The 13,516-nt window shown below is 32.5% G+C and overlaps 2 protein-coding genes across 2 annotated transcripts; both read left to right on the top strand.

The window, feature by feature from the left end:
- The first annotated feature begins 401 nt into the window (after positions 1-401).
- On the top strand, positions 402-8,743 carry LOC146921774 (Tetratricopeptide repeat (TPR)-like superfamily protein). Its single transcript, XM_085715068.1, has 7 exons — positions 402-1,036; positions 2,880-3,102; positions 3,202-3,681; positions 3,958-4,164; positions 7,488-7,625; positions 7,711-7,899; positions 8,236-8,743. The coding sequence occupies exons 1-6, from the start codon at positions 453-455 to the stop codon at positions 7,894-7,896; spliced, it is 1,818 nt and encodes a 605-aa protein (XP_085571194.1). The 5' UTR covers positions 402-452; the 3' UTR covers positions 7,897-7,899; positions 8,236-8,743.
- A 1,195-nt stretch (positions 8,744-9,938) lies between these two features.
- Positions 9,939-11,963, top strand: CRR28 (Tetratricopeptide repeat (TPR)-like superfamily protein). Its single transcript, XM_085715069.1, has one exon. It carries the CDS (start codon positions 10,164-10,166, stop codon positions 11,865-11,867), a length of 1,704 nt encoding a protein of 567 aa, XP_085571195.1. The 5' UTR covers positions 9,939-10,163; the 3' UTR covers positions 11,868-11,963.
- The last annotated feature ends 1,553 nt before the right edge of the window (positions 11,964-13,516 follow it).

The following is a 13,516-nucleotide window of genomic DNA, read 5'->3' as shown; positions in this document are numbered from 1 at the left end:
ATATTTTGATAAACCAATTCAATTAGCTGATATCTTATAGCTTTTAGTTTATAGTTTTTTTCTTTCAATTTTACCCTTGTCATCTTGAAAAAAAAGTACCCTAGGTGAATATATATTTTTTATGTCATTTCATAAGTTAGTTGAACGACTAATTTTATCGAAAATTACAAATACAATTAACTAACTTATCCTCTATAAGCTAGGTATAAGTTATATGCTATTTTTTACCAAACAAAGTCAATATTACCTCGTGAAAAAGTATCAATAAAAGGTGTGCTAATAGTAACATTAACAACATAAAAAAAAAAAAAAAAAATCATAGAACCTATCCCACATTTCTTACAATAGGCCCAAATCCTCATCAACCATTTCATTTCATTTCATTTCTTCATCACCTTTCCAAAACAAACCCTAAATTCACTTCACTTCACTCTCTTTCAAGCTCTTCATCAATGGCGTCACAAATGTCGATTCTCTATAGAACTCGTTCTCTTCTCACAAAACCCAATTTCACAATCAAATCAATCTCAACATTCCCATATCTCAATCAAGAACCCGAACTTGTAGACCCCACACCACCACCACCACCAACAGAATCATCACTCCCACCAAATCCAGCTTCAGGATCCCCACTCTACAACGAAAATTGGCGCAACCCAGTTCCAAAAACTTCATCTTTAACCCCATTTGGTCATTTCACACGCGCTTCAGTTTCTGAAACCTATGATTCCAACGCGCTTTTGAATGTTTTTGGTGATTGGGTAGCTTCACAACGTTGGGATGATGTGAAGGAAATGTTTGAAGGATGGGTTAGGAGTTTGGATAAAAATGGGAAACCTAATAAACCTGATGTTAATTTGTTTAATCATTATATCAGGGCTAATCTTATGATTGGTGCTTCTGCTGCTGATTTGCTTGATTTGTTAGCTCAGATGGAACAATTTGATATTTTGCCGAATACAGCGAGTTTTAATTTGGTTCTTAAGGCTATGCATCAGGCTGGAGAGACTCTTGCTGCTGAGAAACTTCTTGAACGGTTAGATTGCGTTGTCATTTGTGATTTTTGTGTGTGTTGTGGATTGATTATCGAATCGGGTTGTTCGTTTTTTAGATTTGAAATCGTTTAGTTTAGGATCTTACTGAGTAAGGGATTATTTGGATTGACTTAGTAGAGTTTATTGGCTGGTATAAGTGCTTTTGAGACGGTTTGGAAGAGCTTATGGTATGTTCATAAGATGTTTTCAGCTCATTTCCATGAGCTCTCCATGATAGCTTATGGTCCAGTTTGGATAAACAGCTTATTTGCAGCTTATAGCACAAATGCTTATCATGATAAGCACTTATGTATAAGCTATTTCTATATCAAACAATAGAATAAAGTTAAATTGTTTTTGCAAAAAGTTTTGAGCTATTTTCATAAGTTATAATCAAACAATAGAATAAGGTTAAATTGTTTTTGTAAAAAAGTTAAATTGTTTTTGTAAAAAGTTTTGAGCTATTTTCATAAGTTATCTTCGAGAACTTGCAAAAATAAGCTGAAACAGGTTATGAAAAATATCATAAGTTGTTTCCAAAAGTTCTCCCAAACAGTCTCACTAAACTTATGCCAGTAGATAGACTCACCATTCAAAAGTTCTCCCAAACAAACTCACTAAAATTATGCCAGTAGATAAACTCAAATGAGCCAATCTAAACAGGCCCATAATTTATTTTACGTCTTGTTATAGAAATAAAAATAGCTTATACATAAATGATATGCATTTGTCCAAGCAGGACTAAAATCAATTATGCACATATATTATAATAATTTAACTTTATTTTATCTTTTGTTATAAAAATAGTGTATAGATAAGCACATATATGATAAATGTTTACGCTGTAAGCGCTTAAATAAGTTTTTTTTTTCTAAGCGTTTTTAAACAATTTATGATGTGTTATGAGATTTTTTTTAGAGGATGTTATGGTTTATTTATATGTGTATGTAAAGGTTAATATGAGTGTTTATATTGTTTAATGTGAAGTCCAAATATGATAAGCATATGATAAGCTAGATGATTTCAATATTATATGCTAACTTCTTAGTTTTGTTTTCTTTTCCCTGTAGCTAGTTGTATGGTATGAAATAAATATGCGTATGATTCACGCTCTCCAGTTTCGAAGTAATTGTTGATTTCATTAATAATAGGAAAATTAACTGTGATTGGAAAGTATTTTCAGTTTTATAGGGAAAATGGTTGTAACAAATAACAATGTTAAAAGAATAGTTGATGGGTTGGCCATAACACCAACTAAACTATTTGTTTCGTCAATTGTTGTTAAAATGAAAATAATTTCTCAAGATTTGGTTAATCTTAACGGTTCCTTTGATTATAATCTGTGTCTTGCCTTTTCTAGAGGCTGGTATAGAGGAAAGCCCACTTTTAGAAGTCAGGCTCTTAAGAATTAAGAGCGATAACTTTAAAATGGTAATTTCATGTTTAATTCCCGGCTGATATTGGACTTACGTTTATGTGCTAATCTCATCGGATTTGAAAGAACAATCCATACAATAGCAGTTGGACAAACGTGGTTCTTTGTCATTTGTTTGGAGGTGAGCCAATTCCTATAAGCTTGGTTTTTACAAAGGGATAGCCTCCACTTTAAATGGAGTTTTGCTTCCTAAACCTAGCGGAATGGGAGTATGGGACTTGCTCTTGCATTGTATCCTACCTTTTATTATTATTGAACAAAAAAGTTGAAATGCTAAAAAGTATAATATCCAAACCAATGTCAAAGTTATTCATATTTTTTTATTGACTCAAATTGTTTGTCTGTATAATTTGTATGTGCGTAAATTGAAAATTTTCTTCTTTATGCATCAAGCTGCGTTTTGTTATCAGGATGCTGCAATCTGGAAATGAAGCTCTTCCTGATGATGAATCATTTGACTTGGTCATTGGAATGCTCTTTGCAACAGATCAGATTGATACTGCATTCAAATATATAGATTCAACTCTAAAACATGGTAACACGTTGTCAGTGGATTTATTTATGAAATGTGTGAGGAGTTGTGTCAAACAAGGAAGGCTTGATACATTGGTGGCAATAATTGAAAAGTGCAGGGTGAGTGGTTAATTTTGTTTATGCCTGATGTATTTTTCTCTAGCAGATTCACTATCAACTTGTCATTGTTTCTATATGATTTCTCGTTGTTGTATGCAGGCAACGGATCAAAACAAAGCCCTTTGCCCCTCCTGGAAATTGTGCATTTTCATAGCTGAAGTTGCAATTCGAGCGGATAATAGCAAATTAGCCTATTATGGCCTGGAGTTTATGGCTCGATGGATTGTAAAGGGTGAACGTGCAAGACCTCCTGTGTTGCTTTCTGTAGATGAAGGTTTAGCCGTGTCAGCTCTGATGACTGCAGGTAGAACCTATAATTCTGAGCTGCTAGGAGCAGCATGGGCTGTTTTGGACCGTTCATTGCGTAAAAAGAAGCTTCCAAATCCAGAATCTTATCTCGCAAAGATATATGCCCTTGCATCATTGGGCCATCTACAAAAGGCATTTGGCACTCTGCATGATTATGAGCAAGCTTATGGAAATTCTGATCAAGAAGCTGACGACTTATTCTGCCCATTTACTTCTTTACATCCATTATCTGTTGCATGCTCAAAGAAGGGTTTTGAGACTTTGGATACTGTATGTCTTTCTCTCTGTTGAAGAAAACTATCACTTTTGCCTAACCTTTAGGATTTGTTATTATTTTTTATGTTGACATTTTATTATTTACAAGTTTCTGTTGGAAATAGGTTAACAAAAGTTTCATTATATATATGTGTATTTCCTGAATATATATTTTCTTACAAAGTTCTGTATTACTTTGACATAAGCAGCATTTATATATTTATTATACTACCCATTTGCCACCTTGAATTACACATGTAACTTGATCTAATCATGTTATTTTCTATTTAGGTTTATTTTCAACTGGAGAATTTAAGCCATGCTGAGCGTCCATACAAGTCTGTTGCTGCGCTAAACTGTATCATTGTAGGATCTGCGAACATATGGGACCTTGATCGAGCTTACCAAACTTTTGAATCAATTGTTTCTACTTTTGGGTTGACTCCTAATATTCATTCGCACAATGGGCTGATGTATGCATTTGGGAAGGCCAATAAGGTGATGGATCTTACTCCCCACTCACCTTTTCTTACACAATCTTTCTGCCCATTCTCATTAGTTCCATAATTCCATTGCCCCTTTTGAAAGTATGGGTTGATCTTAAAACTAGTTTTGTTATTGCTTTGCATTCATGATAGTTGACATATAATGTTGTTGATTGCCCCTGTTAGGAAGCTTTCTTTTGGTATATTGAAAGAATTTCCAAAACTGGGCAGAAATGAATAAACAAGAATACAGATTGATCAACAAAATCGTAAAAGAAGTTTTGCTCGTGCTTTGCGTTCATGATATTTGACGTATAAAGCTGTTGATTGCCCCTGTTAGGAACTTTTGTTTATATGAAAAGAATTTCACAAACTGGGCAGAAATGAATAGAATGATTCTAATAAGAATAAAGATTCATCAACAAAATTGAGAAATGAAGAATTCTTTGAATATCTTTCTTTCACCATCAATTGAATTGGATAATAGGATTGAAAGTGAAGACACAAGCTTTACAATGCCTTGCACTCAAGGCTACCCTAAAGGAGCACGCTCCTTTCACACTAGAACATTCTGTAGTCACTAAATTTAACAATTCAAAGCTATCTTTCCCCTCTACCAATTGAGAGCTATTTAAAAACTTTAGCAATCACCTAACTCTTATTAACTCAATAACTAAGTTTCTACTAACTAATTATCCAATATTCTATATATACAGTTTAAACTTAACAACTAAGTTCTAATCTTAACTACTCTAATTATCCAATATATCCTAACAGCCCCTCACATCCACCCCATTTTCATTTTCACTGCTTGTGTGGGGTCTTTGGAGACTACAAGAAAAATTTTGACATTGTTGGCAGTTATATTTATTGCACAAGATGATAGAGGCAGACAGATTTTGGTTGGACCCAAATTTAAAGAAGGGAAGAAACTGTATTATTGATTGAAATAATATGTATTACAAAAGGAAAGACCCTCTTTAACTTCAAGGCTTTGTTTGCGAGTTTGGAGGGGAAGGCTTGGGAAAAAAAAAAGGCTAAAACCCACCTTTTGCCCCCTAAGTTTGCAAAAGTTGCAATTTTGGCCCCCTATTAAAAAAAATAGCATTAGTGACCCCCTATGTTTAGGGAAATATGCTCTTTTGACCCTCTAACATAAGGGAAATATGCTTTTTAGACCCCTTATCTTTAGAAAAAGTTGCAATTATGCCCCTTTTTTGGGACATGTGGCCTCTTCTCAGTAATTTTTGGACGAAGGGGGCCAAAAATGCTATTTTTTTTAATAGGGGGCCAAAATCGCAACTTTTGCAAACTTAAGGGGCAAAAAGTGGGTTTTAGCCAAAAAAGAATGAGCAAGTGGAAGAAATAAAGGAAAATGGGAGTGGAGGGCTTTGGGGGGTTAACTTTTCTTCATAATACTAAGCCCTCCTCATTTGGGGGAACTAAAAAATTGTATTGGAGGAGGGTTTTGGAGGGTTTATATGAATTTTTCAAATTTAATGTATGTTGTTATATTATTTTGGCTAAAGTGCAACTTTGGCCCCCTATCTTTCAAAAAGTTGCGATTTTGGCCCCCTAAGTTTGAAAACTACAATTTTGGTCCCCTATGTTTTAGCCCCTTTGCATATTTGGTCCTTTTGGTCAATTTTGACCAAGTCAACGCATACGTGGCATGCCACGTATGTAATTAATTAATTAAAAAAATAAAAAATCGAAAAAATCAATTTTTAAATTAAATAAATGAAAAAAATAATAAAAAATTCTGGAAAAATAAAAAATAATGAAAAAAATATAAAAAATTTCCAGATTTTAAATTAAATAAATGAAAAAAATCCAGAAAATCAATTTTTAAATTAAATAAATGAAAAAAATTATAATAAAAAATTATAAAATAATGAAAAAATTCGAAAAAAAATAATGTCAAATTTTCCAGATTTTTTAAAAAACGAAAAAAATAATGAAAAAATATTACAAAAAAATGAAATAAATTCTGGAAAAATGAAAAATAATGAAAAAATAAAAAAATTTAAAAAACGAAAAAATATTACAAAAAAATGAAATAAATTCTTGAAAAATAAAAATATTAATAAAAATGATTAAAAAAACGAAAAAATTTCACAAAAATTCATGGAAAATTCCAAGAATCACTTATTCGAAAAAGTAATGTCATGGAAACATTCATTTCCCTAAAGAAGAAATATGTACCAAATTTGTGGCCAAGTTGTATTCTCGTTGGTGTTTTTGTGTATACTTTTTTCGTTTCCTTGCGCCTTTAGAATGTCAAATTTTCAACATTAGAAAATTCTGTAAAAGATTCTGGAAAAAATTTGAAAAAAAAATTTCGAAAAAAATTCGAAAAATATAATTTCAAATTTGCCAGATTTTTTAAAAAAATTTCCGTATTTTTTTCGAATTTTTTCATTATTTTTTAATTATTTATTATTATTTTTTTCATTTATTTAATTTAAAAATTGATTTTCTGGATTTTTTTTCATTTATTTAATTTAAAATCTGGAAAATTTTTAAATTTTTTTTATTTTTTCATTATTTTTCATTTTTCCAGAATTTTTTATTATTTTTAATTTTTCCAGAATTTTTTAGTATTTTTTTATTATTTTTCATTTTTCCAGAATTTTTTATTATTTTTTTCATTTATTTTATTTAAAAATTGATTTTTTTGATTTTTTATTTTTTTAATTAATTAATTACACACGTGGCATGCCACGTATGCGTTGACTTGGTCAAAATTGACCAAAAGGACCGAATATGCAAAGGGGCTAAAACATAGGGGACCAAAATTGTAGTTTTCAAACTTAGGGGGCCAAAATCGCAACTTTTTGAAAGATAGGGGGCCAAAGTTGCACTTTAGCCTATTATTTTTAATATTAAAAGTATAGTTATCATATGCATTAATTTATCATTCTCTAAATACTACCCTTTTAAAAAATTTGAAAGATTTCTCCATTTTCCCTCATATTTTCAAACTCTCAAAGCCTTTCCTTCCCCTCCCCTCCAAACTCGCAAACAAAGCCTAAAGCTATTGCTCCTCAGAGAAGAGATGATACTCTCTTTTGCCCGACCTACAAGGTTCTAACTGAAAATAGCACAAAATGATACTCTTTCCATTTGTGTGGTTGTGTAACCTACTAACTGCCCCATAAGAAATTCTCCCAATATTTTCCTACTCGGCCCCTTTATTGGGCTTAGGCCCAAGCCTGCTTTCTGACATTTTTTTTAATGTTAGTTATTTTCCTGCTTTTATTTTTACGTGCTACAGAAGGGTCTGAAGTGTTAAACCATTAATTATTTATTACTACTTCAATTATCATTTGGCAGACACGTGAAGTTTCAAAGGTGTTTGGGCACATAGTAAGTTTGGGTCTCAAGCCTAATGCAAAGTCGTATTGCCTGCTTATCGATGCCCACCTGATTAACCGGGATGTCAAATCTGCTATGGGAGTGCTTGATGATATGGTAACTGCATGATTCTGTTTAAAAAACTAATGAATCAAGTATATTTGTCCTGCAAAGGTTGTTGACATGTCAAATTTATTTGCAGATAGCTGCTGGATTTGAACCGATGAAAGGGACGTTAAAAAAGATCAGAAGGCGATGCATACGAGAGTTTGACACTGAAAGCGATGAAAGACTGGAGTCACTCGCTCGATCTTACAATTACCGACTTGGTTCTGAAGCCCGACGAAACATGCTGTTTAATCTTAATTACAGTACTGAAATGGCTTGAATGGTTAGTTTTTACTCCTTTTATCGTATAATATATTTGAACAAAGTTATTTTTATGATGTTTTAATTTGCATTGCAGTGCGTGCATTTTCGTTAAGAGTCTTTATTCTTTCACACACACTCACAGGTGCATACGGGAAAGACTGTTTTGTAGGGCTACCTTACATGATTTTCTTTGTAACCCCTCGCCTTTTCTCTATGGTGTGATTTTGTTCTTTGACATTAGAGGGTTTTGTTTGTCTTGTTACCACATGCATGTCCTTTAAGTTGAATTGCATTGTATTTGGTACCAAAGCCACTCTTCATACCGATGATATACAGTACTATTTCTTTTTGGCAGGTGCACTTGTCTTTGATGGCAAAATGAATATTCTTATAAGCCAATCGGTAATTCTTTTATTGCATCCATTACCAAGAGAATCCCTGTATGTATATTAGTGGATGATACTCTGAGGTTTGCCGACTCAGATTGATGCGAGGAATTTTTCGTTTCTGTATTTATGTGTTTATGAAGCGGGAAGCATGTTGAAGAAGGAATTTACTTTTTAGGGATATCTGAGCAGTGAACTTCCTAGTATAAGTTTTTTTTTTTTGTTTTTTTTTTGAAATAATTGTAGGACAGAACCAAATTCAGTAGGATAGATGATATTAAAGGAGACATCTCTTGTGGTTCTTAATTTTGTTTTTGGCACACTTCCTACTTTGACAACCACTTCTAACGACTAGAAGCTGCAAGGATTTGAAAACCTTGTAAGAGAATTACAATCCTAATTGTATGGACATGTGGTTGTATTTCTTTCTGCTGCAAATAATGGCAACATTTTTAATTCAATGCTTGTTTTATAAAATGTGTAAAATAACACTAGTTTGTATTTGAATGTTAGTGGGTGGAAGGTGCACGTAAGAGGAACTCCATCCTGTTAATCTCTAAGATCAAGAATGATATTAAATTGTCACATACTATAAGTTGAGTGTATACCAAAATAAGTTTTTCTGGTTAAGTGACTATTTTAGCTTTCTCATTAATGGTTGGCTATGCACTCAAGGGCCAAAGGCTGCTGTGCTGAGATATTGGACTCATTTGTTATAATTATTTTTTTTTTAAATAATTCTTAATTGTGTTTGAAACTCCCTGTTCAATTATCTTAACTCATATCAAGTTGAGTGTTCAACCGTTTTCTTCAAAAGTTTTGGCGAGTTAGATTTGGATAGATAGGATTTAGATGGCGAAGAGAGAGGGGGCATGGTTATGTATAAAAAGAAGAGAAATGATATTCTAACAACCATTTTGTGACAACCTATGTGACAACTTTATCTCTCATACTCACATTATCTTTTTACTTTCTCTCTCTATTGCTTTGGTTTCAGTGTCACTATCTACTTTTCCTTTGAAAATTGGGTGGTTGTCACAAAAGTTGTTGATTTTTGGTTGTTAGAATATCATTGCTCTAAAAAGAAATAGTTGTTCTCATTATGATTTTATCATTAACATATTCTAATATTTATGGGTATTTCTTGTTCACTGAAAAGTTTTTATAGAACAGAAAGCTTCAACACATTATAAAAAGTTATTACATAAAATTTTAAATATTAGATTAATCAAATATGAATATTTTGAATGCAAAAAACTTAACAACGAAAAATTCAATTAAGCAGCTATTATTATTCAAAAAATTCAAAAGTATTTTAAAAAACAAATTAAATCTAGATAGCAACTTGAAAAGAAGTTCTATTGTCAAAAAGAAAAAGGAAAAAAATATATCAACAATTTGGTCCAAGTAGTAAAATAGTTAGACCCCTTAAACAGGGTAGCACTTTAGTGCCATTAATGGCACCGTGCCATTAAATCTAGGTCATACAAACACATTGTCATTGCATCTAGGCCACACAACACATCTATCTTGGTGCCATTAATGGCCCAGATTTAATGGCACGGTGCCATTAATGGCACCAAAGTGCTGCCCCCGTAAACATGAAGAAAAAATCCAATAATCTGATTCCTTGAAAATAAATATTCTAGTTAAGAGAAGAGAATCTGTTTTGTGTGACACAGAAGATCTACGCGGCACTGTAAACTTTCTTATCATACCAAACAAAACAAAAAGCTTGAAAAGAAGTTCTTCCCCTTAGAATAACTTCAACCTTATCCACTTCAAACCAATCCCAATTGACATGTCCTCAACGATTATGAAGATGAATAGAGAGAGTAAATCAAAGTGAACATCTTCACATGAATTATTCAAAAGATATTCCTCACATAAACACACAATGCCTTTGTCCTTTGCAACAACCAATACCAACACCAACCTCACACACATTACTCACTTGTTAAACCAATCTAAACCCATCTCTAACTCTCACCTTAAACAAATTCACACTCAAATACTTCGCACAATTCACACCCCAAATTCCTTCACATGGAACATTCTCATACGATCCTACTCTAAATCAACACTTCACAAACACAAAGCTATTCTTCTTTACAAAGCAATGGTAAATGAACAAGAAAATGAACTCTTTCCAGATAAACACACTTACCCTTTTGTTCTTAAAGCTTGTGCTTACTTGTTTTCATTATTCGAAGGAAAACAGGTTCATGCCCATGTTTTAAAACTTGGGTTTGAGTTAGATACTTATATTTGTAACAGTTTGATTCATTTCTACGCTTCTTGTGGCTGTTTGGAAACGGCGCGTAAAGTGTTTGATAAAATGTGCGAAAGGAGGAATGTGGTTTCGTGGAATGTAATGATTGATTCTTATGCGAAGGTTGGAGAGTATGATACTGTTTTGATTATGTTTTGTGAGATGATGAAGGTATATGAACCTGATTGTTACACGATGCAGAGTGTTATTAGGGCTTGTGGCGGTTTAGGTTCGCTTTCGTTAGGGATGTGGGTTCATGCTTTTGTTTTGAAAAAGTGTGATAAGGATGTGGTTTGTGATGTTTTGGTTAATACTTGTTTGGTTGATATGTATTGTAAATGTGGATCGTTGGAAATTGCTAAGCAGGTTTTTGAAGGAATGTCTTATAGAGATGTGAGTTCATGGAATTCGATTATCTTAGGTTTTGCCGTGCATGGGAAAGCTAAGGCAGCATTGGATTATTTTACCCGAATGGTGAAGGTAGAGAAAATTGTGCCCAATTCTATCACTTTTGTTGGTGTGTTGAGTGCATGTAATCATAGTGGAATGGTTAACGAAGGGTTGATGTATTTTGAAATGATGACTAAGGAGTACAATGTTGAACCAAGTCTGGTGCATTATGGATGTGTTGTTGATCTTTACGCTAGAGCTGGACACATCCAAGAGGCTCTGAATGTGGTTTCAGAAATGCCGATTAAACCAGACGCTGTAATTTGGAGGAGTCTTTTAGATGCTTGTTATAAGCAACATGCAAGTGTCGAGCTAAGTGAAGAAATGGTAAAGCAAGTTTTTGAGTCAAATGGGAGTGTTTGTGGCGGTGCTTATGTTCTTTTGTCGAAAGTGTATGCTTCAGCAAGTAGGTGGAATGATGTAGGGTTGCTTAGAAAGCTAATGAATGATAAGGGTGTGAGTAAAGAGCCTGGTTGTAGTTTAATAGAGATAAATGGTGCTGCTCATGAATTTTTTGCCGGAGGCACCAATCATCCACAAAGTAAAGATATATATAAGTTTATGAACGAAATTCAGGGGAAACTAGAATCTATAGGGTATTTACCTGACTATTCAGGTGCAACTTTGATTGATGAGATTAATGAAGGGAAACAGAATACTATGAGGTTGCATAGTGAGAGATTGGCCATAGCTTTTGGGCTTTTGAATTCAAAACCAGGCATGCCAATAAGAGTGTTTAAGAATCTTAGAGTGTGTAATGATTGTCATAAGGTTACTAAATTAATATCTAGAATTTACAATGTTGAGATAATTGTAAGAGATCGTGTTCGATTTCATCACTTTAAAGATGGGAGTTGTTCTTGTATGGATTATTGGTGATAGATGCTACTGTGTGAGATATAGCTTGAAACAGATGGCTTATATATATGCCAACATCATATATTTTTGCTAAATAATTTTAAATAATTTCACTAATTCATTTTTCGATATCGGTCGTTGATTTAAGATCGAATGGTCAAGATTTATAAATGTGTAACGTAGTTACAGCAGGAACTCAAAATTCATTATTAATTTGTCGTCGATTGAACCTTTTGATGGATTCACAATCAATGCTTCTGTCAGGAAAACTAATAGAATAGAATTGTGATGGTTGAAAAGAAAAATATTGTGATAATTGAAGAGGACATCGTAAGCACGGTGTTGTTACTTTCTCGGCCTGATCTTCGCTTGTCTTATGCAATCAAATTGAAGAGAAAGAATGAGTGAATGATACAATGCTATAGAAATTGTTCGTGTTCTGGTTATAGCATGCTGCATAAATGCGCCTTTGAGTGAAGTTATGACAATATCAATCCAGTCCTGATGTTGCTTCAACACTCTTCACTCGAGAACAGAGCAATTGAAATTAAATTTAAGCAATTTATTGTGTTACATCTTAAACCATCCATTTTAATGGATTATAATATTTCTTTGGAGAAACGAAGAGGATTTATGCTCAACTTACATGCTTTTGCTCTCAACATCTTCTTTTCCAGAATATTCAATTGCTCATACGCAATAAAATTTCATCATTCTTTACATGTTGCTAAACTACCTTTTTGAATTTTATTCTTATATCACCAAATGAGCATATGGATTTGACTCATGTAAACTAAGATCCTATTTCAATCGTTGATCAAGTTCTAATGCATCCATGACGTTTTCATGTGTACGTAATATTTGTAAAACTTTTTTTTTAATCAAATATTTACATATTTCAGACAATAATTTGAAATCAACAATCCAAGAATATAATACTAAAACAACCAATCATTCTAGCATTGAATGTAGAAATTATTCTTGGATTTAACTTTCAATTTATTCCAAGATAATCCCCTCAAAAAAATTATGGTCCAAGATAAGATTTTGAAGCCTAAAGAATCCATTTTTAAAGCTACCACCCCAGGAGTTAGGGGAATAGAACCTGAGAGATTATTGTGTTGATGAGACATGAAAGTGAGAGAATTGAAGATAGTTAGGCTAATTGGTCTTGAACCGATGAATAAATTGGAGCTCTAGTTAAGCCTATAAAGCTTAGTGGTATATCCAATAGGCTAATTGGTCTTGAACCGATGAATAAATTGGAGCTCTAGTTAAGCCTATAAAGCTTAGTGGTATATCCAAACTTTGTTCCTTATGTAGTAAAGTTGTTTATATTTTAGTGAACTTAACTTTTTAATTATAATTTAAATGACATCATAAAAATGATATAATAATTTAAATGAATGTTAAATTCGGAGTAGAAAATCTCAATCCAAAAATGAATCTCCCCTTTATATATATATTTATAGATTAGATAATGCATGACATAAGTTGCAAAATCTTAATATATATTCATATATAATTTATGTTGTTTATATTATTATCTGAAAAAATTAAGAAAATTGCAAGCAACTTGAAAAAATTAAGAAAAAAATGCAGAAAGTGAGTATATATTTTTTTTTTATAGATTAGATAATGCATGACATAAGTTACAAAATTTTAATATA

The sequence above is a fragment of the Medicago sativa genome, chromosome 5, assembly GCF_051527215.1.
Source record: "Medicago sativa cultivar Bolivia chromosome 5, Bolivia_mono, whole genome shotgun sequence".
Classification (NCBI taxonomy): domain Eukaryota; kingdom Viridiplantae; phylum Streptophyta; class Magnoliopsida; order Fabales; family Fabaceae; genus Medicago; species Medicago sativa.
The sequence above is the reverse complement of the archived record's forward strand: the minus strand, read 5'-3'. Positions and strand labels throughout refer to the sequence as shown.

Excerpts from the sequence above, each read along its gene's own strand:
- LOC146921774 (XM_085715068.1), top strand. The coding sequence starts at position 453 with ATGGCGTCACAAATGTCGATTCTCTATAGAACTCGTTCTCTTCTCACA. Across the intron at positions 3,103-3,201 it reads CAATAATTGAAAAGTGCAGG|GCAACGGATCAAAACAAAGC; the intron begins GTGAGTGGTTAA and ends TGTTGTATGCAG. Across the intron at positions 4,165-7,487 it reads CATTTGGGAAGGCCAATAAG|ACACGTGAAGTTTCAAAGGT; the intron begins GTGATGGATCTT and ends ATCATTTGGCAG.
- CRR28 (XM_085715069.1), top strand. The coding sequence starts at position 10,164 with ATGCCTTTGTCCTTTGCAACAACCAATACCAACACCAACCTCACACAC.